Raw genomic sequence first — 27,789 nt, forward strand, 5'->3', positions numbered from 1 at the left:
ATTCGCAGAGGTATGTGGAGAACCCCAGCCTCATGGCCTGTTACAACGAGCTGCTCCAGCTGGAGCATGGCGAGGTGCGGTCGCAGCTGAAACTCAGGTAATTCTGCGCCCTCTGGAAAGCACCCCTACCACTCTGAGGACTTGGTCGTGGATGGCTGCCTTTCGGGGGTAAGGCCTGCTAACACGGCGTGGGGTGGTGGAGTGGCTCCTCTCCTCACATGGACTTCCAGAGTCTGTCTGGGCGTCTAACAAGTGCTCGTAGAACCTGGAGACTCAGATTTAAAGATGGGGCTCCACAATAATGGTAGGTGAAAAAGCAGGATACAAAGTATAAATACTGAGTTATCTGTTTTGTTTTTTAAGGAAAAAATACGTTTAGTATACACACCCACCCACCCTGTTAACAGTAGAGGGAACCATATTTCTGGTAGGTGACTTTTTTCCCCTCTACAATAAGCATTTTATCATTGGCTCTTGATAAACAGCTTTAAGTGAATGAGCAGAAGCCTAGTTCCTTGTTGAACAAGGAGAAAAATTAGTAAAATTATAAGAGGTCAATAAAAGAAAAAGGAAGTGGGTCACCCTGTCATCCTAAGTTTCTTCCTTGGGGGTCTCCGTTCTCCACATTTCCTTTCCCGGGGATCAGACAGGATGAAATCATTCTGTGTGCATAAGCCCAAGGCAGACCGAGGGGTCAGAACTTGGAGTGCTAAGATTAGTGATGGTGGTAGATGAGGGCAAAGGGGATCAAATATATGGTGATGGAAGGAGAACTGACTCTGGGTGGTGAACACACAATGGGATTTATAGATGATGTAGTACAGAATTTTACACCTGAAATCGATGTAACTTTACTAACAATTGTCACCCCAATAAACTGTAATTAAAAAAATAATAATAAAAAAAAAAGATTAGTGAGAAGTAGCATAGAGCTCTGCGTACACGTCACAAGACGACATGAAAGGAGCAGGAGGTGGCAGAGACGGCTTGAGGCCAGGAAGGTTCCAGAGGAGCAAGGAGCCGTGCGGTGAGCCTGCTCCGTTCTTCACTCTAGGCCCCCAACAGCCTGCCTGCCGCACTCCCTCAGGGAATCAGGCTGCCACTGCTCAGAGTGGAGTAGAATCGTGGAGCAGGAGGTGATGGTAGAGCCGATTTTGTCCAACCAAGATGCAGACACTGAGCCCCGGGGGAGGTTAACTAACTTACACCCAAGATCTCACAAGCAGCAGACAGCAAAGGTAGTGCTTTCGGTGTAACCCACGTTTTCGAAACTGCAACCATTGTCCTGCCTCCATTCCTAACTGTAACCTCCGACCTTTTCCTCCTGAATATCTGAGTTTAGTGAACCAAGCGTTACCTACCCTGAGGTCCCCAATTGAAACCCCCATGTCTCCTTCACTCCTCCCTAACTCCGATCACTCACCAAGTCCTTTTGGTTTTTCTTCCTAAGATCTGTGGCATATGCCCACTCAGCTGCCTCTAATTTAGGCCACGCTCTTCTCTTACCTGGGTTATGAAACCACCATTCTCCCCACATCTAGTCTTGACTCCTCCTCGTCCGTTTTCCACACCACGATAATACATAACTACACGTGGGTTTCATTCCGCAACTACCCTCCCCACTGGCTCCGAGATAAAGTCCAGACTCTAAAATGTGACCTATGAGGCTCTCCCAGGGCTGCCCACGGCTTACCCCTCTGTCCTCATCGATTAACATGCCTTGCTTTGCTCTCTGTGCACCAGCTGACAGCCAGAGGGGGGTGCCCGTTACAAAGGGGGCTAGGAAAATACGAAGGCAAGGGGGGAACTGGGGTAGAGATTTGGGAGAAAGAGAGAACTGTTCTGCCAGATATTAAAACACACTAAACAGCTATAACAAGCAACTGTGTGTTACAGCTAGATCAGTAAACTGGAATTTAAGGTCTAGAAATAGAGGAGTATGTTTAAGAACTTAGTATATGATTAATACGTCAATTTAAATCAACAGAAAAGGGCAGACTTTTCAATGAATAGAATTGTGACAATCGATTAACAACTATTTGGAAAGAAAATTAACTTATAGCCCAATCTCACATGCAACTCCCAAATAAACTCCAGTGAGTGAAAGACTTAATGTTAAAAAGTAGGGCCACATAGGTACTAAAAATATACGTGAACGTATGTAATTTAATGATGAAGTATTTTTAAACTCAGCATGGCATGAAAGCCAGATTCCATAAAGGAAGAGAGTCAGCTTAGACAATGTAAAAACGTTAAGCTTATCGACAGTTTTTAAAAAATTTAGATAATATTAAAAATATAGACAACTAAACTGAAAAATATATTTGTAACGTATAGGACAGACAGGTTAATATCCTAAACACGTTAGGATCTTTGATGAATCTGTTGAAAAATGGAAACACTTGGTAGAAAAAATAAAAAAGGACATGATCAAACATTTCACAGGAGACATAAATGATCCATCTCTTCCAAACTTGTTCTAGTCAGAGGTGGGAACTTCTCATTTCTTTCTTTTTCCTTTTTTTTTTTCTTTTAAAGAACAGCTTTATTGAGGCATAATGAACATACCATCTCTTGATTTTTATATGCCAAGAAATAAGAGCTAATTTTCATTGGCCAAGTTGCTTTTGTCTTGTTAAGCGAGACAGTTTAGTAATACCAGGAATAATGTAAAAAACATTATTATTGTTAATTTTGTTAATATTTTCTCTACTTTATGGGCAAGTAGGCAGTTGCTTTCTTTTTTTTTTCATTTTCTGAGTCATAGGCAAACTGGAAACAACCTAAATATCCAGTCATCGGGGATTTGTTTAATAAATTATGGTACAACTTTAACAACAGAATATTACGTAGTTACTAAAAGTGATGCTAAAGAACTGTAATTGTTGATATGGAAAGATACTAATGTACATTGTTCAGTGAGACAGAGTATACAACTGTAGAGTGTGATGCTCCCTTTATAAATACATATATACTTACCTAAGAAATTGCCTAGAACACCAATCGATATGTCTAGGTGTTGGGATTTCAGATGATTTGACCTCATTTATTTTTAAACAGCTTTATTGATTGAGATAGTTTTCACATACTGTACAATTCACCTCTTTCAAATGTACTGTTCAGTGGTGTTTACGATATTCATGGAGGTGAGCAACCATTGCCACAATTTTAGAACATTCGCATTACACCCAGCCCTAGAAAACCACTAATCTAACGTGTGTGTGTGTGTGTATATGTGTGTGTGTATATATATATGTGTGTGTGTGTATATATAGATATAGATATATGCCTATTCTGGACATTTCATATAAATAGAATCATACAATATTTGGTCTTTTGTGACTGGATTCTTAGCATAATGTTTTCGAGGTTCATCCATATGTATCAGGACTTAATCTCTTTTTGTGTCTGCATAATATTCCATTAAATGGATATACTGGATATTTGGACATTTGGGTTGTTACTACTTTTGAGCTGTAAATTTTGTGGACATACATTTTCATTTCTGTTGGGTACATAGGAGTAAAATTGCTGGGTCGTATGGTAACTATGTTTCACAATTTGAGGACCTGCCAGACTGTTTTCCAAAGGGGCTGCACCATTTCACATTCCCACTGGCAGTGTATGAGGGTTCCACACCGACCTCTGTTACTGTGTTTTTGGTTGTAACTATCCTAGTGGTATGATGTGGCATCTTGTTTATTTTTATCTGTATTTTCTAACTTTTTCAATAAATCTGTCACCTGTGCAGTTAAAAAGTGTTTTTAAACACTAAGGACATGGTGGGAGTAAGCTCTCGATATACTGAGTGAAGAAAGCAGGGGACAAAGCTCGTCATCCTGACGATCCCAATTTTGTGAAGAGTTTAAAATAATAGCTACAAATTATCGCCTCCTTTCTGCCAGACTCTGTGTAGACTTATGACAGCATCTTCTCATTTAATCCTCACGAGGACCCTTCAGATGGTGAGAAGGGAGGCTCCAGGAGGCCGTCACGTGCCTGGTGTCTCCCAGCCAGTGACCGGCTGTGATTTGATCCCTGGCGTGCGCTCCACGCTGGTCCACTGGTCCTCAGACTGGAAGGAAAGGCGGCAGATTCTGCATGGTCTTCCTTCCCAGTAGCGGTGTTGCAGGAGGTGTTTATTTCTTCCTTGTGCTTTTTAATATTCCCTCCCTTCTTTTTTTGAATTAGTGTTTTGTTACCTTTATAATCAGATAAGAAAAAAACACTTAAATAAGTTAATGTACTACCTTGAGACTGCATTAGCTTTTGTAGTATTTACATTAATCAATCCTTTATTTTTTTTTCTTCTCCTACCCATAAAGGGCTTGTAACTCAATATTCACTGCATTAGAGAAAAGTCAAGAAGCAATTGAAATTATAAGTGAAGACCACATTATACAGGTTTGTTATTTTGGATATTTTTCCTTCTGTATTTATGGTTTTATTCTCATTTTTAGGGTTGAACACCTCCAATAATGATTTTTTTTTCTTTTTGAAGTTCAAGAGACCAGGTTTTCCATAGAGGGTTATCAGAACAAAATTTATAAAATACGTAATTTAAAATATAGTTCCCTATAGGTAAGAAAAGGTACTGATAGTTACTTAAGGAACTAGAAAATGTTCTATAGAAATACCACATTTACATTTATTATTTTTCACATTTTTGTTAAGGAGAGACTTTCATCCAACGTGATTATTACTGGGCAGGGGTGGGGGTGGCCACTGCGGCAGGGGAAGGCTGTGACCGCAAGGTCTGCGAGCTCTTACCTTTCTCAGTTTCTGAAGCATAGCTTACACCTATAGAAATTTGCAGGGAACTACTCAACATTTCAAAAATAACCTAGTAATTACCGAGCAAATTATCCATGATTAGCTAAGTGGGTTCCCGTCAGTGATAGAAGATAGCGTGGCTTGAGTTTTGAAATGTTCCTCTTGCCTGAGAATAGCTCTGCTGTGATTTCCAGCACCCCCACCCCTCACTGTAATCTGACATGTGTCTGACATGTGATGTCGCCATTCAGGATCTGGTGCCCTGGGAGGCACAGGGGCCAGTGGTGGGGGCACAGGCTGGTTGTCAGACAGGCCTTGGCCCCTTCCTGGCTGAGTGTCTTTGGGCAGGTGACTGTGCTCTCATCTGACAACAACCTGAAGGAGTGACTGTGCGTGAAGTGCTTACTGCAGTGGCTATTAAACAGTATCACGTAGTGTTCTGTCATCCTTATTTATTTATTACTATTATTATTATTAACACATGCACAACTTTTCCACACATTTTCTTCTAGTCTTCTAGTCCTATTTGAAATTTGACCGTAAAGCCTCACATTTGCAAACACTTCCTGGCTCATAGCCTGCTTCCCAGACACATTATTCATTTACATCCCATGAGAGAGGCGAGATAAATGCCTCCTTCCCATTAAACAGATGCTCAGACTGAGACTTGGAGTGGTTACGGGACTTGCGGAGGAGAGCCTGGGTGTTTCAGATCCCCATCTGGTGCTTTTCCCACTGTATCGTCATCCACACAGCCCTCTGTGGCAGCCCCGGCTCTGTCTCCACGCGGCTTCTTTCCTCTGCTGGTGTTTCATTGGGGTGGGGGAGTGTGTGTGCTGTCCCCCAGGAGCCTCAGAACCCAGCAGAAAGCCAGCCATGTGGCACTGGGCAGAGGGTCCTTCAGGGCATGTGCTAGGGCAGCTGCAGAACTGCTGTGGTGAGCCCCAGGCTCCGAGCTTTTGGGGGTGAACGCTGGTGGCTTAGGTTGAACACCCTTGAGTGTCCTCTTTTCAAAATTTCTTTTAATTCACTTGATGTTTTTTTCTTTTGTCTCCCCCCAGTATGCAAATCCTGCATTTGAAACAACGATGGGCTATGAGTCAGGTGAATTAATAGGGAAGGAGTTAGCAGAAGTGCCTATAAATGAAAAAAAGTCCGATTTGCTGGATACTATAAACTCGTACGTCAGGATGGGCAAGGTGAGTAAGAGGGCGGCACCTTTCTTACTGTCGCGTAACAAGGAGGGAAGGCAGGGGCCTTAGCGTCACTGAGCACTGCACACACATGCCAGGCAATCTCAGCCTCACTCAGCCCAGCACGGCAGCAGTGCGGTGGTGTTTGTCTTGCTGTTCCCATTTTGCAGATGAGGAAACTGAGGCCCAGAAAGTTCGTAGTATAATTAGCCAGTAAGCAGAGTAACTTTAGTTGACACATAAAGTCATTGTTGTCATCTTTGTGCTAAGTAAGTTGGTCTTTCTAATAATGACCTTCTAAATGGTGGGTGTGGGCTCGTGGTTCTGGGGAAAGGATTGCCAGTGAGGTGACACTTGCTCAGAACATGGCTGAGCCCAGCAGTTCTTTGAGCCTCGTTCATTCGTTCAGCCTCCTGTACGCCAGTCACTCTGTTGGATTCTGGTAGAGAAAGAAAAGCCAGAAAGTCCCACCTTAGAGGACTCATGCTCCAGGAGGCCAAACAGACAGCTAAGAGGAATCGTTGCTCAGTAATGTGAGAAGCCACGTGGTCCTAGTGCTCAAGGGCAGACAGAAGAATGGTGGGCTTAGTCTAAAAGGTTATTTCTCTCTCTGAGCAGTGGCTTCTGACAGCACTTCCTGTTACTAGGTTTGAAAATCTGATGAGAAGGAAAAGGCTACTGCTTTTCATAGTCACTCTTGGTCTTCTCTACTGGGCTCGATTCAGTTTTTGAACGTTGGGTAGGGACTATTAAGCCAATTGTTCAATACATTTGAGAAGTTGGGGGCCTGCTTTCCAGCCCACTGTGGAGGCCCCAGTGGAAGTAATGCCGTGTCCCCCTGTAGCCAGTGCTGTCCCTTTGCACAAAAGAGCCGTCTGCCAGAGGGGCAGGAGGGCCGTGCAAAGCTTATCCCCACATGCTTGGGCCCCTTGAAAACACCGCGAGTGGGCGCATGTCCCTTTCACACGAGATGGTCTGCAGTGAGAACAAGGAAGGAACAGGCCAGCTGCGAGGGCCCAGCAATGCACCGTCAGGGAAACGACAGAGGTGGGCCCTGCTCAAACCCTAGTTTACTTTCCACTTTTCTGTCAGAGATGATGCTCTCTTACTAGAGAGAGTGGAGGGTCCCCTGGAAAGAGAGAAGTGTCGTCAGCTCTCAGCCTCCCTCCCTAGGCTGAGAGAGGTGTCCGCAGAAGGCGGGGTACGGCAGTCACCATGAGAGACCCAGCACCTTTAGGTGGCTCTCCCATGGCCTTCCCAGTCCTGGCGTCTGGGACCCATGCTGCCCCGGGGTCAGCCGGCGGTTTTGTTGAGAGGTCATCTTGGCTTGAGCCAGAGACAATGGCCCTCATGCACCTTGATTTGACAACACTTCTGTTGAGCAGCCATCTCCGTCTCCCTGGGGAGGGCACACAGAGACAGAGGGGCACAGAGACAGAGGGGACACACAGTGGAGCAGCCGTGGGCCCTGGGATCCACCCAGTGCTGGGTGGACGGCGCCCACACTTGAGCAGCAGGAGACCTGTTCTCTCCAGCTGTGTTGATTGTGAGCAGAGAACGTGAACGGTGCCCACATTCTGGCCTCCATAGCACTTTCTTCAAACAGGAGTCTGCTGATTCGTGTGGTCAGAGTTCTCGGGGAAGGGGGAGAGCAGCCATTTGTCCTTTGTCAGCAACCTGGGGTTCACTGGTGACACTGCAGCAGGACAGGCCGCCTGGCTGGTCCATTTTTTGAGGTGCAGGAAGGTATGGCCTTTCTAATAAAGTCTCCCTCAGAGAAGAAGGACCCTGGGCGACGGTGGTACCGTGGTCAGTGGGGCGAGTTCAGACAGGAGCCGGGATAGAGGCTTAGGAAGCGGTTAGACGATGGGGTGGGGGCTCTGGCTGTCGGATTCCAGGGCTGCCAATGAGCTGGGTATTTCTGGGTGCAGAGGAGAAATTCTGATGTTTAAGCAGAGACCATTCCAAACACCTCTCCACAAACCCCTCTGCCCACTGTTCTCAGGCAATGGCTCCTCTTTGGGGTAAAATCGACACTATTGCTGCCTTGGTTTTCGGCCCCCACTTGTGCTTCCTCGCACCCCTCCATGCCTGCTTCTTGACCCTCCTCCCTTTCCTGCTGCCCCAAGACTTCCCTGTCGGGCTCTAGAACCGTCTCTCATCTTCTCAGGTACTTGGGCCTTATGACATTGCTCTTTTAGAAATTTTGAATTTTTCCCTCAGAAAGCACTGAATCAGTGTTGGCCCCTCCGACACCTGCCTGTGACAGTGACACATGGCTGCAGAGCTCTTGAGCTTTTCACAGCTTTTACCTCCCGAGCCCCCGTGACTCTTCTGCTTTCCTTCCCCAGCAACTCCCCTCTTCTCTGACGCTTCTTGTATGTATGTCCTCCCAGTTCATCAGAGCTCTTTGTCCCCAGCCGTGTTCCTCAGATGGCTCCTGTGTTACTGAGGCATCTTCCTGCTCCGCATAGATGTCCCCACCTCCCGTTTTAGCCCCAGCCTCTTTTCCAAGGTCTGCTTCAACGTGCCGCCGTCCTGTGGAAATCAGCTTTCCCTTGCCTGACAAAGCTGTTGCCTCATCCCCATTCACAGAAGACCGTCCGCTGCAGCGTCTGCTGTCTCTGTTTGTGCACCTTCTCCAGGTGCCTGGGCTTCCATTCTTGGGATGGCTCTGCCTCCCACAATCCATCACCAGGCCTTGGTGTCTCCTAGGCCCCTGCCTTTGACTGGCCATGGCCTGGCCCTGACCCTGGGGTTGTGGCAGCTGAACGCAGTCAGGTCTCCCTGTCCCGTGACCTTCCACCTCCAGCGAGTCCACCCGACACCACTGAGCGATCTGTCTGCCCGACACATTGTTTTGACCACGTCACACCCTCAGTCTGGAGCTTAAATCCCTTATCCAGGCCACTGGGATGCTGTGGCCTCACCTCAGCCTACCTCCTCCACTCAGTAACCAGCAGCCCCAAGTGCTCCTGCACTGTCTGCCACGCGCAGGCAATGGCCCTGGGGATCGGACGGCGGGTGACGATGGGCACAGAGGAGGGAGCGTCTCCATAGTCAGAGAAGCCCAGCGTGGTGCCTGGCTCGCCTGGAGCAGGAGGGAGGCGCGGGCCGTAGTACAGTTCTCAGGGGAGCTCGGCTTGGAGAGAGGCCCGTGCGAAACCACGCGTCGGGAACAGGCCATTTATCAAACTTTCGCCACGTGTCAGGACTTTGCTTAGCGCTTTTGTGCATCACCAGACGGAATCTTCCTAACGGTGTTCGAAGGCAGCACTTTGTTATTCTCAAGAACTTAAAACCCACATATTTATGATAGGTCAGTATTTTTATTTTTGATAAGAAATATGATATATGGCAAGTAAATATTCTTTATTTCCATTGGCGACTGGAAAACTTACAGGTAACTCTGCTCTCCAAGTAAAGTCGTTGCTAAGTTGTCCTGCTCTGTTAGCTGGACTGTTCAGCTTTGGCTGACATGGCCTCTTACACGTTTGTTTGGGTTCTGGCAGCCATTCAGAGAGGACTGGAGCAGAAAATCCTGAACATATTTCTTAAAGTGCTGATTGATTGAATTGGTCTCCCATATTTCTCCGTTTTTTGTGTGTGTGTGTTTTTTTTAAATCTAACAGCTCTTGAGCGAAGTCACATACCTCACAGTTGACCCATTTAAAATATACAGTTCAGTGGTTGGTACGTTCACAGAGTTTTGCAGCCATCACCACAGTCGGCTCCCTATACTTCCCTTGATGGTGAGCTTCAGAAGGGATGCAGACCTGTCTGCTGCCGCCCCCAGAGGTCGATATGTGTCCTGGAGGACAGGGTGACCTCCTGCCCCAGCATCCCTGCTTCCTCCTGGCCTGTTTCCAGCACAGGCTGTCTCCCCTCAGAACTGAGTGAAGCTCGCACCTCACTTCTGCTCCAGGGCAAGTCAGCGCCGAGCTGCGCTCTCCAGCCAGTTTTTCCCTCAGTCCTTCTCTGGTTCCCGTTGTTTTCAGAATTGCAACAGGGAACATCGGGAACCATCCTTTGCTCTGTCAGAGTCTTGGTTTCTCCTAGACCCACTTTTCCCGGAGTCTGACGATGAGATTTTATCCTTGGCCTTTGCATGCAGGTTGCCCCGGCCCCAGCAGAGAAGACTGCAGGATTGACCTTGGACAGGGGCCTGGACAGGAGACTAGAGCTAAGACACCAAGGCTGCCACGGGGGATGTTCTGCCTGGGTCAGCTCTAGGTCCTCAGGGACCCTGGAAGGTCAAGGAGGTTCTGGAACACCCTGGGGGTTCCGTGTCCTACAGGGGGTTTTAGGGGATGGTACAGCTTACGGGCCCTTGGTGACTCTGGGAGGAATTCAGAACCCTGTAGGTGGTGACACACTAGCTCCTTCCCGGTCTCCTCCTGCCACCCCTGCAGCCCGTTCTCTCACTGCAATCGGGTCCCACACATGAACCTCTGTTCTGAGAGTCCCTAATCCTGTCTGCCCTGAGAGCACGACTACTGCGACTGCAGCCCTGGCTCATGAGGTCTCACCTCTTTGTTGTACCTGAGCCCAGCCCTGGCGGTTACCTCATCACCCCCACCCCACCTGCGGAGGGACTGAAACCCCTCCCAGAGGGTGGCAGTGGCCCACACCTTGCTAGTGGCCACAGAATATTCCCTTCTCTGCCTGGTCCCAGTTCTCCTTCTCCCTAATGAGGGCCAGCGGCCACGTCCCTGCCCCCTGCCCCCCGCCCCCTGCCCCTGGTAGGAGGAGCCTGTGTGCTGCGCTGAGCGAATGCTCTTCACTTGTGGGCCACAGAAAGCATATGCCCACTTAGACTGTGTTGACCTGGCTTTTGTCAGCAGCCCAGGAGGAGACGGGCTTGGGAGGCTGAGGCAGAATTGTCAGCTTGCTCACAGCTGTGTTTGGGGCTGGGCTCGCTGTTATCCTAACTGCCTTAGCAACGGTAAATGAATCAGAATCTGGAGTAGAAATATTCTTGGGTTTATGTTTGAACACAAAGTATAATGATGCTTATGTTCTATTTATAGGAGTGGCAAGGAATTTACTATGCCCAAAACGGAGATAATGTACAACAAAATGTGAAGATAATACCTGTCGTTGGACAGGGAGGGTAAGTGGAAAAAACAAGTTTTCCAGTCCATGTACCATGTTTAGCTTGTTGTAAAATGTGCTTTGAATACTTAAGAACTGCATGCAGAAATTTGAAAGACTTGTAACAGGTCAGGTGTCACCCAAGAATGGCCTTCCACGGTGGCCTCCCATGGCTGCAGACTGACCCTCCATCTGGTGACCCAGAGCCACCAGACTCTGGATGCTCTTGCTTAAGCTGCACAGACACCCAGGGGATTGATGTAGTAAATCAGAATGTCACTTTATTAAGCTGTGTGCTAAGCACGCTGACTGGTGAATTCCCTACATTTAAAAGATTTCTGTTTGATTTGACAGCCTATGTGTTATTGCTGCATAGACCTATCAAGTTAGGTAAGGATATGCTAAATACTACTACCCTCTGTGGAAACTCATATAAAACAGGTGTGACTGCAGATTGGAAAGCAGTGTACATCGGGAGCTTAAAAATCTCCTGTGATTTGTTTCAGACTCTATCTTAAATAATAGGAACAGTCAGAAATTACGAATATGAATCGTAGAGCACCCAACAGTAAAATGTGCAAGCATTAGAAATGACCATGGAAAAGTCATTTACCAGGAAAAATGCTTATGAGAAGTGTGAAAATGAAAAGGTAAAATCCTATCTAGTGTAAGATCTCAATCACCGAAGTGGAAGAAGGAAAACTGGATAGGAGGAGGTGTGGCGATGGCGGTTCTGAGAGCTGCTGCTGGGCACTGAGACTTCCCTCCCTGGGCAGGCTCTCAGCGCCGGGGCACGTCACTTCATTTCATCCTAACCACAGCCCTGTGCTGGCGGCACTGCGACCATCTCCATTTCCCAGATGAGGAAACAGGCTTAGACGCGAGGTTTCTGGCCCCGGGGCCGGGTGCCGGCGCTTGGCAGAGCCGGCCGGGACCTCTGTGTGACGGCACAGCTCACGTGCTTGGGCACCAGTTGGCGGTTGCCTCAGGGAGCCGGGTCTGTGTGGGCTCTCTGTTCTGATTCTTTGCCTTTTTATGTCCTTTCCAAATTTTTGTGTGATAAGTATATAGGGATTTGATTATCAAGGGGAAAAACTGAAGGAAAAAAACACTCGAGGACAATAAGTGAGGAGAGTCAGCAGCTTCTGAGATAAGCCCTGGTGCTTTGTCTTAGGCTCCCTGCTATGCTAACCGCTAACCAAGGGCCCCAGCGTGGCCTCGGCTGTTTCCGTGAAGGACTGAGCAGATGGCTCAGAGGAATGTGAAGCGGAGCATGAGTAGCAGGGCTGGGAAAATGAAACACGTTAAGGCATCGCAGGCTTCTGGGCGGTTAACATGCAGTACATTCTTTTAAACATAGGTCTTTGTTATTGTATGCTGCGATGACTTAGGATTTTGTTGTTTTTATTTTGAAGAGTCAACGTCTCTTCTACAGAAATACCACAGGGTGTTCATAGACGCTTGTTTACTGGTGGCCTTGGCCACGAACCACGAACCGTAGCAGTGTTTTCAGAGCACTTGGCGCATTTTTAAAAAGAGATGCTCTTTTCATAATGAAAAAGTAGCTACGTATCCGTCCGTCCGTCCGAGTAGAGAGCTGGGAGAGAAATAATGCATTGTTTTCTACTTGCAGAAAAATTAGACACTATGTGTCCATTATCAGAGTGTGCAGTGGCAGCAATAAGGTATGTAAGGAGAACCCTGGGGACCCCAGCTGCACCCCAGCAAGATTCCACTCTCGCTTCCCTAGGCAATCAGAACTAACGGCTTTTGAAATTCATTTTTAGGCTGAGAAAATAACTGAATGTGTTCAGTCTGACACTCACACAGGTATGGTGCCCCATATTCATTCTTAGGGTTCATTGAGCCTTTGACAAAAATAACGTGAAATCAGACCCTTGCTCTGGCCAGCTTGCCCAGTACATTGGTGGGACTGTATTTCCAGGCACCGTGGTGACCCTTCTCTCCCTAGCTCCCCAGGCTGCTTTGTGCATCCAAGGACCTGAGCACTTGGTGGCATTCTGGCAGGTGTCCTGGGGTGGGTCTCCGCTTGTGGGGAGAGAACTGGTCACCTCAAATGCACGAACTTCACGTGAAGACGCGTTGAGTGAAGTGTGGTTTGGTGGCCTGGCCTGTGCAGTAAGAGGCAGTGGTGTTGGGGGTCCGATGCAGTACTTTAGCAGGGGGACATCTTCATCTCCTGACAGCAGTCGGTCCCCACCTGCCTGCAGGGAGCGTCTGGACCCGTCAGACTTGCCTCGCCCCGTATCTGTCTCCTCCTCTGCTTTGTGCCCTGGCCGCCGCTCCTCCCGCATCTGTTAATGCACGTGGTTTCCCGCCTGGACCAGTCTGTTTGCTTCCTGCATGTACCACGGCCTCACTGAGTGGGGCCGGGCTGCGCTGGGTGGGGCAGGTCCCCTCCAGACACAGACCACAGCGCACCGGCAGACTGGGGTGCCACACCCCCACAGCGGGCATCCAGCTGTGCCTGGGCAGGGCCCCAGGGCCCAGCTGGCCTGTCTTCCATCCCTTCAGTCGTGGGGGACATGCTTTCCGCAGCCCCAGACAGTTCATTCATTCACTCTAGAAATGGTGCCACGTGTTTACTGTGTACAAGCCACTGTGCTGTGTTTAATTGAAGGCCTGCGGTATCCCAGTGGGTAGGTAGGCGTTTTATAGCCGAAGCTCCTTCTTTATAGATAAGGAAACCGGAAGGCTGACTGACCTGCCTGCGGGTATCCATCTAGGAAGTGGCAGAGCTGGCACCTGATCCAAGTGGCTGGCTCCAGAAGCCCCGAGCATGTGCTGGGGCAGTTCTCGTGGGCGCCCCAAGGGTGATCAGGGCTTTATGTGAAGAGACAGGTTGATACCAAGGAACACACAGCAAGTGAAGAGATCAGTGGGGGCTGAGGAAGGACCAGTGGTGCCGCGGCCAGAGGAAGAGGGGAGACTGCCCGACAGGGCCACGTGCACGTGCATAAGAGGAGGGTAGAAGTAAGAACGGGCACAGGAGAGGGCAGTACAGTGTGTTCTAGAAAGAGTAAGGATTAACTCTGACTGGTCTGAAGGGTCAGTGCGGGAAGAGGAGTTGGGATCCGGAAGGATCCCTCCACGCTGGGCAGGAAACGGGGATTTTCGTCTGTAGACAGTGGGAGTAGGGAATTGCATGACGTCTGAGCTCTAAGAAGCTCACGTGTGACACACTGCGTGGAAGGAGGGACTGGGCACAGGGATGCCAACATCACCATGGTCTGGAGGAGAGGAAATGGCACCCAGGGCATCAGAAGGTGACGACTGGAGGAAGACGGGCCCAGTGCAATGATGGTGTGGGGCCAGCGAGAGGAAAGCAAGGAAGAGCGGTCGGAGGGTGGTGTGGAGCCTGGACAGGTGTGGCGGCCCGGCTGGGGGACACGGATGGAAGGGCCTGGGTGTGTGTTCACTCGCATACTGGCTGGGCCCTAGCGCTGCAGGGAGCAGGACGGGACGTGTACGTTTTGCTGGCCAGCAAAGCATCACCAAGTAGCTCAGATACAGAACTAATGAGATTGAGACAGAGGTGTTAAAGGGGAGGGGAGACCCTGAGGTGACCCAGGAACAGACGCTAGAAAAAGGAGCCGGGAAGGCAGGTGCCGGGAGACCACCTGCATTAGGGTCAGAGGTCCCAGGAACCTAGAGGGAGGGGTGTGCAGATCCAGAGATGGAGGGAGACCTTGACTTTTGCACCCAAGCAGCTCACTCACCACCTGGAGAAGGGCAGGTTCAGGAGAGCGCTGAGGCCAGAAGCCAACCTGCAGGGCCTGAAGGCAGGGCCACCAGGAATGACAGCTGGGACTGGAGGGCAGATCAGTGACATGGTCACAGAAGTTCAGCTGGGGAGGGGTCCTCCAGACTGCACTCGTGCTGGGCCATTCTGTCCTCTTCTAGACCCCATGCCCACCTAACGCGATGAGCCCTGGCATCGTCTCCTGCCCCCTCGGCAGCGTAACCAGCTCTGTGTCCAGAACACTCAGCTGATTGTGTTGCTCTGGGCGGGCATTGGCCCAGCCGGGTCCTTGGTCGGTTCTTAACACGTTGCGTACGGATCACGAGAATCTTCACGACGGATTTAAACCCCGCCGTACGCAACGTGTTAAGCAGAAAAGGAGTTCATTAGAGGAAATGGGATGGCTCCCAGATTGGACAAGAAAGCTAAGAACCAGTCTGAGAAAAAGCTCAGGAACTAAGGGCAGCTGGGCCACTGTCCCTCAGGCGCTGGGCGGTGGGGCCACCCCGGTACCAGTGGCTGCGCCGAGGCTCTGGCTCAGCGGGCTGCAGCCAGCACCACGGGCAGTGTGGCTCCTTGGCTCCCTGGCGCCTGGCTCTTGGGTGGACCACTCCCTGGGGAAGGGAGAAAGGAAGTCTCACAGGAAAAGGGGCTCAGATTCTGGGTGTCCTAAAAAGGAACGAATTCCCAGTACACGTCCCCTGTTTCCTGGCCCAGGGCAGTTTTCACAAGATACTGTGTCTCACCAAAGACACTCAGTCTGTACACCTTTAGCTGGTTGGCACTGGGCCCCGAGCCTGGCGTCAGGCACACACAGGTGAATGTGGGGGGCACTGTGTGATGGCAGGTAGGGGTCCTGGGAACACACTGCAGTACTTGCCACCGCAGGGAAAGCTGGGGCTGCTGCCCAGCCATGTGACGGGTGAGCTGGTCAGTCAGAGGACAGGACAAGCATCATCGAGGCAGGCGGGCCTGGGTCAGGCCAGTGTGCACGTCCTCCCGGGAGGCCCTGTCATCGGTGAGTGGCAGGGGCACTTCTTACGAAGCCTGTCATGGTGCTGGCACGGAGAAAAGAGACCACAAGAGACCGCACTCAAGAGAGAGGAGGTATAACCAGTAGCAGGACATGCGACCAGCTTGGGAGGAGGCTACAGAGCGAAGGCTGAGAATGTCACCAGGATTTCTGGCATGGCCCCTGGATGACTATTGAAAACAGTGCAGGAGAAACAGCACGTTTGTCCAGAGAGAGGATGGGTTTAGATTTGAACTTAGTACATCTACGGTGCCTGGGACATTCCAGTGGGTGTCTGGTGGCCTATGGAGGTGCCCCAAGCCTTGGGCTGGGGCCAGCTCAGGAAGACAGCGCGAAGGATGGAACCAGCGACACGCATTTAAGGATGGGGGGGGGGGGGGGGGAGGCGTGGCGTGGCATTAGTGTGAGCCAGAGCTCCGTGCACGGCCACCAGGTGCCAGGCAGTGGGGACGTGTCTGCTTGTGAGACGCCTGCATTCTGTCTCTGCAGTGGGGACATGAGTAGGGCAGGGCATGAGTTGCTGGGCAGAAAGGCCGTGCCAGCAACGTGACAAGTCTCAGGTCTGGAGGCGTGGACGGGGCTTCCGTGCTCTTGCAGGTAGTCTCCTGTGCTGCCAGGGCTCAGGCTGTTGGCACAGGCCTCACGGACCACAGAGAGGGCGTTGAGTGCTCCCCTGCGTCTGGAGGAAGTGAGCTTTCTGAGGAGGAGGAGGAGGAGGAGGAAGTAGTCCCGTCTGAGGCTGCAGCGCCCGGGCAGGACGAGGGCTGACAGCGGCTGTGGACTCGGCAGTTTGGAGGTCGGTGAGCCCCCCAGGAGAGGGTGGTCCGCATGCAGAACAAGCAGTTCACAGGTGCTGGAAGTGTTGAGTGTCTGAGAAAGGTCTCGGGAAGTCTGCTGTGTTCCCAGCAGAGGCACTTAAGTCCCGTAAGATACCTGCTCCTCAGCTTCCTCAGACCCAGAAAGCCCATCCTGCCAGACCCCTGCGTTCCTGCAGGAACGGGGGCGGCTGCTGCGGGGGAGGGTGCCGCGTGGTGACCACTCACAGCTTCTCCAGGGCTCCCAAGGACGTGTTGCTCATGTCTCTGTCCTGAAACTGGGCAGTGTGGAGATTGCATTGTAAACCGAGAGCGGAGACGGGAAATGGCAGGTGGTGCTGTGCCCCAGCCCCGGTCTGTGGAGGCCTGTTTGGTGTCTCTGCAGGGACAGGCCAGATGTCATTTCGTACTCTCTGCACCCATAGGTAGGAGGCCTGTCCTCGGCTCTGTCCGGGGCTGTCAACCTCACACTTGGGCCTTCATCCCCTCACGTCCCCAGGGAGAAGTGCTGTAGGGACGGGGTGTGTGCGTGTTGGCGGCGGGGGAGACCTAGTGCTTACGAGAGATAAAGGCACTTTAAAGTGTGCAGCAGAAATGAGGCCTCTGCGTCTCCCTGTACTCTTGCCACAGGCCCGTCCTCGGCCCACAAGCTGCTGCTTCTCCAGCCACATGGCTCCACCTGCAAAGGCATTTTCTTTTCCTCTTGGCTTGTCTCCTCTGCGCCCCCGTCCCAGAGGAGAATCTGCCACTTCCTCCTCAGGGCTCCTGCTCCCCAAAACTGCTGCTGTACACGACTGAGTTCCCTCCAGACCATCCCTTACTCAGCTCCACATCCCTAATGTCCGGCTGAGGGACTGACACATAGTAGGTGCCAGTAAATGTGTGCTGAGTGGCTAAAGGGAGAATGAAGGAACGACGGGGACCCCAGTGCCGTCTCGTCAGGAAGCTGATGGACCTTAGTCTCCACGAAGCTGAGGCAGGAGACACACAGGGTGTGTGTGGCGGAGGGGACGTGTGACTGAAGGCATGAGCACTTGGAGCACAGTGTCCTTGTCAGAGGCAGGAGGAGGTGTCAAGGCCGATCCTGACACGCGGTGGGAGGCAACTGTGCTGGCACAGCCCACGTGGTCAGGACCAGCCCGTCCCTGCCCCTGCCTGCCAGCACGTCCCTCTGTATCTGCGGTGCTGGAGGGTTTGGCGCGAGGGAGCCCGGGACCCAGAGCAGTTAGCGGTCATGGTGCTTCTGTCTGTGCACCAGCGCTTCCAGGTGTTTGCAGAAGCAGACGCATCAGTTGAGCGTCTGATCCACACCAGGCAGTGCCGGTCACCTAGTGCAGACAAGGACTTTTCTGCTCCCAGCTGCTGAGGGAGACAGACAACGAAGCCAGCAGTGACCAGCAGTGTTGGTGGGGTCGGGAGGCCATCCGGGGAAGAAGTCCCGAGGGTTATGATACCTGGGCCATATCTTAGCTGCATTTTCAAAGAGGTGAAGCAGGTGGCCTGGGGGAGGGACACTCCCAAGTGGGCGTAAGCGGTCTGTGCCGAAGCAGAGGCTGGGAGGGGAACCCGCACATGAGAAATAGTCCATACTGGTGAAGAAGGGGGTCCAGAGATCACAGTTCTGGAGGGGCAAGGTCAAGGGCAGTGGGACTAATGAAGGGAGCGTGTCGTTATAATCTGGATGAGCATGACGAGTGCGCGGGGGCAGATTAAAGAGGTGTTGAGGAGACTGATTCTGTAGATGCCGCCACCAGTTGAGGGAGGGGCTGGAGGGAAGGAGTCATTGACGACTTGTCTCCAGATTCAGCAAAAATGTGGATGCTGCTCAGTGCCCTTGGAGCAAGAGTGGATCTGGGAGAAGATGACTTCATTTGAAGTGTCTGGGGGGTGTCCAAACAGAAGTGACCAGTGGCCAGTTAAGATACAAATCTAGAGCTCTGGATAAGACAGCGACACAGGAATTATTTGAAAGCTGTAGGAAGGATGGGCTCTCCCAGAGGGATTGTCCCAGAAGAGAAGGACTAAGGACAGAGGAAGAGGGAGTCAGGAAGGAAAACCGGGGGAGCGTGGACTTGTGCAAACTGGGAGTTTCCAGAGTGGTCACTTGCATCTGGTTCCACAGTCTAGTCACGTCAGGTGAGAACTGAATTGTGTCCTTCAGATGTCGCAACATGGAGGCCGCGGTGACTGACCAGTCCAGTCAGTGCCTGTGTAGAAGACAGTGTAGCAAATAGCAAATGAAGTGTCTTGAGAGTGGGGCTGCCAAAGGCCTGCATCCGGGCCCTGCTTGTTAGGGCTTCAGGTGAGGAAGCCGGAGCAGGGCGGGGAAGACGCACCCTGCAGGTGGGAAGAAAGACCAGAGGCAGAGCTCCGGCTGCGTTCACTCACCAGCACGCAGCTTCCAGTTTCCTCGTCTGTGAAATGGGGACAGGTTGGAGAGGCTCAGCGCCTCACATGGCAGAGGGGGCAGGAAGGTCAACTCTGCCTCGTCATCGATTGGCGTGGGGTCAGGGTCTGAGGAGAGCAGTGGTGCCGTTCACAGAAAGTGGGGTCAGACGGGGAGAAAGAGACGCTGTGCTTTCACACATACCCCAATCCAGTACATATTCCCTCTACTACCCTCAAAAAGAGGCACGTTCTTCCCTGGGGCATTTTAGATCATGTGTTGTAGAAAGAATACATAAAATATGTATTTTTTCCTTTGGGGCAAGTGTGGATACGGATGAAAATTTTCCTACTGTTTATACAATTATGTAGGTTGTAATAGGAGTAACTCTCCTGAGTTCATTTCTGCTAGTTTTTCCTTGAATTGTATCACCACCTGGAAACTGTAAAGCACTTGTTTGTGATGGTAGCAGGTGGGACATTGAGAAAGTCTCCTTAAAACCTCAGCGTTCACATCTCTGTGCTAGGCTGATTTTTGTGTTATCTTACATGGTGTTGTAATTAAGTTTTGCTTAAAACATTTTTAGATTAGTAATTTTCCTAATATGATGCTAAAAATAAAAATCCCTTTGACGAGGTGATTTATAATTTCCTTCCACAGATAATCAGTCTGGCAAACAGAGAGACAAGAGAAAAAGCTCACTAGACATCAGAGCTAGTGGCACGCGAGCGAGTGAAGGTAGGTGCCAAACACAAGAGGGGAAGAGAGTATCACACAGCGTCGGACACATGCAGACCCTGCGCTGCTCCCCACCTTATCTCCGGGTCACTGTACACCTCCAGTTCAGGAAGGGACCCCCCCCCCCAGCAACCTGTGTCATTTCTCTCTCTCCCCCAACTCCTGCCAGTGGGCTCCACTCTGAGCCTTTTGATGGAGTTAGGGAATAAAGAGGCAAAAGTGGGTGTATTTTACTACCTATTCAATAGTTGATTTCCTGAAGTGTAAGAGCAGAAGGGGTCAGTTTACCTGTTGTAATTATAAGAGTGATGGATTTGAAAATTCTTAACAACATACAGCTGGTCCTCAAATAACAGTTTTATTCAACATCGTCTGTTGCAATGATGACAAGGAAAAAAGTGGATTCCTGGCAGGGCGACTGGCTGTCCATGTTCTCCCCAAAGATGTGCATACGAGGTGTCTCAACTGTCCCAGTCTGATGACTGTGGGGGTGGGTGGCTCTGCGATGCAAGGCCGTCCTGTCCAGGGTGGGGGCTCACCTGTGGCCTGAGCTGCTGGGAGGTGGCCCAGCGCCCCCTACGACCCTGAACTGGAATAAGTGGGTTGGAAAATAATCTTACTTGTTTTTAGTCCTCTTTCTTAGGCAGTAGGAACTTAACTCTTGTTTCTATCAATTAGCCTTGGGTGAAACTGGTTTCATTGCACATCGTTTTGCTTAAAATTGCAGTTTCCAAGAACGTATCAGCAGCAGTAGTGAGGACTTACTGTGTTTCGTTGTGGGGTGCAGTTTGCCCTAGAATCCTAGCTTTGGGTGGGGAGGGGACGTGCACTTGGGCATGTGAGACTCACTGAGCAACAGCAACTGGGTTACATGTTGGAGATCCGGTGCTTGCCGGGACCCCTCACAGGTCTGTGTGAGGGTCGGAAGCCGTGCTGTGTGTCCCACTCCTGCTTGGAGAGCAGGGTGGACGGCACCGGCAGGGCGGCAGTGTGGGGGCCTGTGGAGGCCCAGGAAGGACGTGGGCTCTGACGTCACAGTGACCAGTCAAGTCCTGGTGTCATCGACGTCCATGCAGCCTAGGGCCAGACTTCTGTGGTTCCATTTCCTCCTTGTAAATGGGGACAATTCCATTGTCCACAGAGGAGTGTGTGTGTTGTCTGGTGAGAGCAGCGTAGCAGCCATTGTCTTCATGGTGGCTGTCACTGTCACAGCCCCTGATCAGGGCAGGGCAGGGGCCAGGTCACATGCCCGCAGCTGTCCTCACCCACACTGACTTCTCAGCCTTTGGATGACTTTGTCCATTTCTCTCTACGAGTTAAACGTTGTGCTTTATGTTTTTGCTTCTTAACCACTCTTCTTTTTGCTCTATAATTTACATATCAAAGTTCAGGTATTAAGTGTTCAGTTTAATGAGTTTTGATAGTTCTCTACACTCATATAACCACTACCCAATACAGCAATGGAAAATAAATAAAAATATACACATACACCACTGCACTCACACACACACCTTTGCCACGGAGGCCGCCACTTGTTGCTAGGACCGTAAATCCATTGGCCACCAAGTGGAACAAGTTACAGTATGCATTGTTGGTGTCTGTCACGGAGGAGAGCACACATGTATTTGTGGTCTGGGAGCAGGGAGGAGAGCACACACACGCGTGCAAGGTCTGGGAGGAGGGAACACGAAGTACACACATACATAGTCTGCAGTTTTCTTTTTCTGGGGGGGGAGTATGAGGGCGCAGTACAGGGCGTAGTTGTGGAGAGCGCAGGACAGCAGAAGGCCCATTGCTGAGCTGTAGCCATCCTGGGAAGGGAACTGTCTTGGGATCCCCTCCCCTCCCCCTCCCCCTCTGCTGCTAGCACTCAGTGATCCCAAGAATGGAGTTTGTATGTTCTTTTGGACATTTCCGCATTCAGAGTCACGACAATCTTTATACCTTTTCTTTTTCTAACTTTACTGTACTTATACTATTTGCTTTTTGTAAGCATGTCACTTTCATTACATTTTTAAATGAGAACAAGTCATTTCATGATATGGTGATAAAATAATAGTGGTTTTTATTTTTGGTTTAATGACCAGTTGGGTACAATGGAAAGTTGACAACCATATGCTGGTCACCAAATTAGCATTGCTCAACCTAGCAGTGTTTCTCCTTCGGCCTCAATCTGGAAACACAAAGCTGCTACACTAGACTGTGGTCCTGCAAGGTCTGTGGTACAGAGTATTTGGCCTGACAGAAGGACTTTCAGGGGGACAGACAGAACTCTGATTATTTTCTCCTTCCTGGTCAGTGCCCAGGTTCCCCCACCACCCACCCCAAAGGAACCCCACCTTGACAGGAGCACCGCCTAGAGCCTAAGCGGTTCTGCTTGCCTTATTTGAGGTATTTACCTAATTAGTCTAGATAAAGCACAACAGTGGAAAGCAGCAAAGGCTGCCTTGAAAACTATAACCAGAAATTCATGTATTTCAGTTCGTGATGAGTTGTATTTATCGCTTTGCCACATATGAAACAAAGAGTCTGTGTAACTGTCTTCCAAAATACTTTCACGCCCGGAGAGTGGCAAGCTGCATAGTTATAAAGCCTTATTGTTAGACACACGAAAGAGACTGTTTGGCCTTGGCTTACTAGATTGTCGTCTCCTCTGTTTTCTCTCTGGCCGGTGACATCAGACATTCGGTCTGGGGGCACGTGCATCCTGTGCCTAGAACTGAAGGAAGCAGAGCTGGTCAGGCCAGGAGCCAGGCTGGTCAGCGACCATGTGGTCCTGCTCCTACCCCCCGGTGCAGCGGGCACACTGAGGCCGGGGCTGGGGGAGGGCACGGAGCCCTCGGCTGTGCCTGTCCTGATGTCTGCTCATGTGCTGTGTCCACAGGAGCCAGCCAGAGACGACACTCCTCCATGGCCCGGATTCATTCCATGACCATCGAGGCGCCCATCACCAAGGTGAGGCCTCCACGAGCACAGACAACCCCTCTTCTCCCCGCTGATCGTCCCCACTGGGGAGAAGCAGGGACCCGTGACCATCCCAGCGCTGCCCTGTGATGTGGAGCTGCTTCCTCTGCAGAGGGCATGTGGCGGGAACAGCCACCTCGTCTGTTATCCTTCAGCGGCCTGGCCAGCCTGGCTGTCCCATTGTTTTTAAAGTTATAACAACTCTTGTCTTTCATTATTGTAGGTAATCAATATCATCAGTGCTGCCCAGGAAAACAGCCCCATGCCTGTGATAGAAGCCTTGGACCGCGTGCTGGAAATTCTAAGAACCACTGAACTATACTCACCGCAGTTCGGTGCTAAGGACGACGATCCTCATGCCAGCGACCTGGTCGGGGGCCTCATGTCTGTGAGTAGAAACTGGCCAGGCTGCCGCCTGTCTGTGCTCCGGGGACCTGCTCATGGGCTGCCACGCCGAGCTCTCTGCACGTCACCCGGGCTCGCTGCCCTCTGTCCACACCATCACCCATCTGCTGCCTTCCACCCAGGGACCTGGGTGTGGAACAAAGGGAGGAGAGTTTTCCAGACAGTCTGCTGAGCCGGTGCTCTATTTGGGGTTAGGCGTGCTACGAGTAATTTATGTCAATAAAACTTCATTCTGAAAACGGGGGCAGAAAAACAGACATAGACGAAATGCTGCACACCACATTAACAAACCGAAAAGACAGTATGTTTAAAGCAGCCGCAGCGGAGGGGCAGGCGTTCCCTCCTGACACCCTGTGTGGTGACTCCGTGGGAAGGAAAGGCTTGGGCCTATTTCCCCAGAAGAGGGCTTTGTACGTGGGCTCTTGAGGGGTCCTGGATGCCTCCTCCAGCCCAGCTAGTATAGGGGTCTCACTAGGGAAGAGCAGCTGTCATTGCATCGCTGTTTGTCCCCTTCGTGCTGGTGGTCTGGGAGCAGCCCCGCAAGTCTGCTGGGTGGAGTGAGGGTGCTTGCAGAGCGAGGAAGAATCCAGCTTCCCAGAGGAAGCCTGGCGTCCATTAGGGTGACGAGGGGGGCAAGGGTCAAGGGCAGAGGGGTGTCTTATGGAAGAAACCAAACTGTCCCAAGTGCCAGCTGGCCCCGGGGGCTGTCCTGCCCCTGCTTCAGCCAGTCCTCGCAGCGTCAGGCTTGCGCTCTCCGGGGAGTGACCACGAGCGGTGGTGACCAGGGCGGTGATCCCGAGGCAGCTGTGGGCGCAGTGATGGACAGGGCTGCCTGTAGCTGCTCTCTGGGGCCCTGTCCTGCGGCCTCAGGAAGGAAAGAATAGTTGTGACTTCTCCTTTTCTTGTTTCCTTGATTTTTACCAGGATGGTTTGCGAAGACTATCTGGGAATGAATATGTTCTTTCAACAAAAAGTAAGTTTTTCCTTTTTAAAGTTTTGGCTCACTATTACATTAAAGTCACGCTTCAGTGATGAAAATCAATTTTTCCGATAGTTTTTCTCATTAGTCAGCAGCTTTTTGGTGTGTTCTCCGAGCGCAGAAACAAAGCACTGTTCTTGTGCAGAAACAGTGACGCCATGGTTACTTCTCCACATTACGTGCCTTTGCAGACCTGCAGCAGGTCCCCAGCAGTCTGATAGTGCCCGCGTCCCTTCATGACGTCCCGTCGCGGATAGCCCGGGCCATGGACAAGGACGAGTGCTGGGATTTCAACATCTTTGAGCTGGAGGCGGTCACGCACAAAAGGTGGGCGCGCGGGGAGCTCAGCAGGCAGAGCACGTTGCCAAGGGCCTGCCTGTGCAGGAAGCCCCCGGGAGTGTGGGTTCTGCAGAGCCGGGCCCTGGTCCCCGGGGAAGGAGGCTCAGGAAAGACTGGCAGGGCAGCAGGTGTCCCTGTGTCACCCGGGGCCTGGGCCTCAACAAGGGGATCGGAGGGAAGCCAGGGTTCAGGCCTCCTGAAGGCAGCCGACTCAGGGAAAGTGAAATTGCGCAAGGAGCTTACTGCTCCACATGGCAGTGTTTTTTCTTAAAAATACGGATGTGGATTTCTCTCAGTAGTCACATACTGAGATGGCGGCACAGACCCCACCCAGAGTCTAACACTAAAAACGAGAAATGCACAAACACAGACATCTGAGAGGAGCTGTCCCCTGATCTGAGTTGCTGTGCTCAGTGACAGGCGTGGGGAGACCCAAAACTCCAGTCATCCTCGGCTGGATGTGACCAGAGCGGGAGGATGGGGACCTTCCGTTTCCTCCTGGCTGGACCAGGACTGTTAGCTGAAGGGGCTTGGCTGGCCAGGCGCACAGGAGACAGATGTCACGGCGGATGCCAGCCAGGCCACCCTTCAGGGTGACAGAGGCAGTGGCAGGAGAGGAGTGGGGTGCTCTCTTGGAATAACCACGGGGTAACGCATCACGTCGCATCCCAGCCTGGGTTTAGTGTCCGTGGACAGCCCCGGCCCAGCTCACGCTGAGTCAGCCTTCTGTCTGCTTCCACGCACCCGACACGGCATGGACGGGGGGAAAGCATGCGCCTGGCAGGTGACACGTGCATCGGGCCAGGGCAGGTCCCATTGGCCTGATCACCTCAGACCCTTCTGAGCAGTGTGACCTTCCAAGCCAGAGGCCGGGTGCTGGAGCGGGTGGCTTCTCAAGGGAGGCTGCCCGACTTGGCAGTGAGTGGGTCCCCTTCTGAGGGGAACCTCCATGCTCAGCACCCACCATTAGCCAGAGTCCTAAGGAGAAGATAGGGTTCAAGGTGCCACAAGTTAAGCCTGGTGACAAACACGCACATGCTGAGGAATCCACGAGTGAGGAGGAGGCACGGGGAGCAAACCTCAGCCGGCCAGTGGGGCCAAGAGCCCCGAGGCCACAGGCACACGCCACGTTGCGTGCTCCCCACTCTGAAATCTGACTCGGGTTTGCTTGTTGTATCTGAACCTGTTCAGGGCTGGAGACACTCAGCCTGTTTCTCGGCTGCATTTCGATGTATGAATCTTTTTTCTCTCTAGGCCTCTAATTTATCTTGGTCTCAAAATCTTTGCTCGCTTTGGAATCTGTGAGTTCTTAAACTGCTCCGAGACAACGCTGAGATCGTGGTTACAAATTATCGAAGCCAATTACCACTCCTCTAACCCCTACCACAATTCTACGCATTCCGCCGACGTGCTGCACGCCACGGCCTATTTCCTCTGCAGGGACAGGATCAAGGTGAGCTGTGCTGCTGCTGCCTCCGCCCCCACCACGCGGTGCGGCTGCTCAGGAGCGACCGTCCCCACACGAGCAGCCCGGCCCAGGAAGGCTGTAGCCGCGGGAGGGCTCTGGGGAGTCAATGTGTTAACTCAGGACACAACCCCAGCATTCCACGGGGTATGAGGAGCAGGAGTTGGTCCCAGGGAGAAATCTAGCAAAAACGGGAGAAGGCGATGCTTCTGGGGTCTCGCTCCGAACCTACAGACACGTGCAGCCACCTAAGGGCCCTGCCTGTCCTCTCAGACTCAGGGAAAGCTAACTGAAAACAATTTTAATAGCATTTATTGAGATGTGACTCACATCGTAAAATCCACCCATTTACTCCTCTCTGCTGAGGACGCTTTGCAGCTGGTAAGTCCTTAGCTTGTGTGATCCTGAGAATCTGGGAATGTTTCCTAATCCAGGATGTCACAGTAGGGGTAGGGAAACTGGATTTGCATAATAGAAATCTGAAATATTCTCACGTTAAACAGGGCAGAAAGAACACTTACATAAGGCTTCCTTGCTCTCAACGCGGTGCCCCAGTTTTGAAAGATCTCTCGTTCTCAGCAAAGTTTAGATCCAGTCGATGAGGCCGCCGCTCTCATCGCGGCCACCATTCATGACGTGGATCACCCTGGGAGAACCAACTCTTTCCTGTGCAACGCCGGGAGCGAGCTGGCCATCCTGTACAATGACACTGCCGTGCTGGAGAGCCACCACGCGGCCCTGGCCTTCCAGCTGACCACACGACACGAACAGTGCAACATCTTCAGAAACATGCAGAGGTAAGCGTGGGCAGAAAAGCACGGCGGTCTCCTCCTAACAGCTTTATCGAGATCAATTCACATCCTATCCAGTGGTCTCTCGTATACAGAGGGTGCCCCCAAAAATGTATATACATTTTTAGAAAGGAAAGCTGCATTAAAATTGTAATAATATATACCGATCACGAAAGATGAGTACAAGCCACGTGTGACTTCTGCAGTGAAAAGAGGGGCTCAGAGTGGCTCCCATCCGCGTCCACACACTTCTGATGACGGCAAGCTACTGCTGGAGCCGCGCTGACCAAAGTGTCCCCTTGTAAACATTTTTGTGGCACCCCCGGTATTCAGAGTGCAATCATCACCACAATCAATTTTAGGTTACTTTTACGTCCTAAAAGCCTCAAACGCATTAGCAGCCACGCCTCACCCACCCCCCAAACTGACGTCCTTCCTGTCTCCATGATTTGCCACTCGTGGACATTTCACGTAAACGGACACATACCCAATCTGTGCTCTTTTGTGACTGGCATCTTTCACTTGGCACAGTGTTTTCAAGGTTCGGCAACTTTGTGTCTTGACATTTCCAGACAAGGAAGTAGAATGCTGACATCTCGAGCTTTTAGAGACTCAGAGAAGCTGTCGTCTTCCATCTCTGTCTGGAACACTCCCCTCTGCCTCCTGCACCCAGCGAACTGCTCCTCGTTCTCTATTCACACATCACTCCTCTGACCCCTCACGTTAATTATTCAGTCCCAAGTTCCTTGGTAGCACTTGTCACATTTTAAAAATATTTCTCATTATTGGCCTAATAGCTGACTCAGTTCCTAAGCTTCTGTGCACCGCTGTCCCCTCAGCGTCTGGCGTGATGCCTGATACAGGACGGGGCTTAATACCAGATCAGCCAAAGAAGGAAAAAGTGTTGTCATGAGGACTACTTATTAATTTGGATTTTTTAAAAAGGAGACTCCTGATTTTACTAAACTCCCCTTTGCCACATTCTAGAATTTCAGAGGTGGCGTTAAATAGGTTTTATTCCTAGTAACTTGTATACCTATCAGTAACCTCT

General features: G+C 51.1%; 1 protein-coding gene and 1 long non-coding RNA gene across 8 annotated transcripts in view; one reads left to right on the forward strand and one right to left on the reverse strand.

The window, feature by feature from the left end:
- The window catches only part of PDE8A (phosphodiesterase 8A), a 106,572-nt gene that overhangs the window by 73,867 nt on the left and 4,916 nt on the right, over positions 1-27,789 (forward strand). For all 4 annotated transcript variants that reach the window (XM_019743466.2, XM_019743465.2, XM_019743464.2 and 1 more), the window contains 13 exons: positions 9-97; positions 4,326-4,404; positions 5,835-5,972; positions 10,997-11,079; positions 12,694-12,745; positions 12,848-12,890; positions 19,718-19,795; positions 22,680-22,750; positions 22,983-23,147; positions 24,089-24,137; positions 24,335-24,470; positions 25,737-25,935; positions 26,527-26,744. In XM_019743466.2, the coding sequence (XP_019599025.2) occupies positions 9-97; positions 4,326-4,404; positions 5,835-5,972; positions 10,997-11,079; positions 12,694-12,745; positions 12,848-12,890; positions 19,718-19,795; positions 22,680-22,750; positions 22,983-23,147; positions 24,089-24,137; positions 24,335-24,470; positions 25,737-25,935; positions 26,527-26,744 (1,400 nt within the window). The remainder of the gene's footprint in view (positions 1-8; positions 98-4,325; positions 4,405-5,834; positions 5,973-10,996; positions 11,080-12,693; positions 12,746-12,847; positions 12,891-19,717; positions 19,796-22,679; positions 22,751-22,982; positions 23,148-24,088; positions 24,138-24,334; positions 24,471-25,736; positions 25,936-26,526; positions 26,745-27,789) is intronic.
- Positions 2,520-27,789, reverse strand: part of LOC109453629 (uncharacterized) — a 46,441-nt gene continuing 21,171 nt past the window's right edge. The window contains exons 2-4 of one of the 4 annotated variants that reach the window (XR_012491465.1): positions 23,086-23,290; positions 22,433-22,514; positions 2,520-4,202 (exon numbers count right to left, since the gene is read on the reverse strand). This is a non-coding gene — a long non-coding RNA (uncharacterized LOC109453629). Of the gene's footprint in view, positions 4,203-20,134; positions 21,162-21,837; positions 22,515-23,085; positions 24,342-27,789 lie in introns of those variants that run through there. The other 3 variants (XR_012491464.1, XR_012491466.1, XR_002138342.2) reach the window with 3 other exon arrangements.

Source organism: Rhinolophus sinicus, linkage group LG13, assembly GCF_036562045.2.
Source record: "Rhinolophus sinicus isolate RSC01 linkage group LG13, ASM3656204v1, whole genome shotgun sequence".
Taxonomy (NCBI): domain Eukaryota; kingdom Metazoa; phylum Chordata; class Mammalia; order Chiroptera; family Rhinolophidae; genus Rhinolophus; species Rhinolophus sinicus.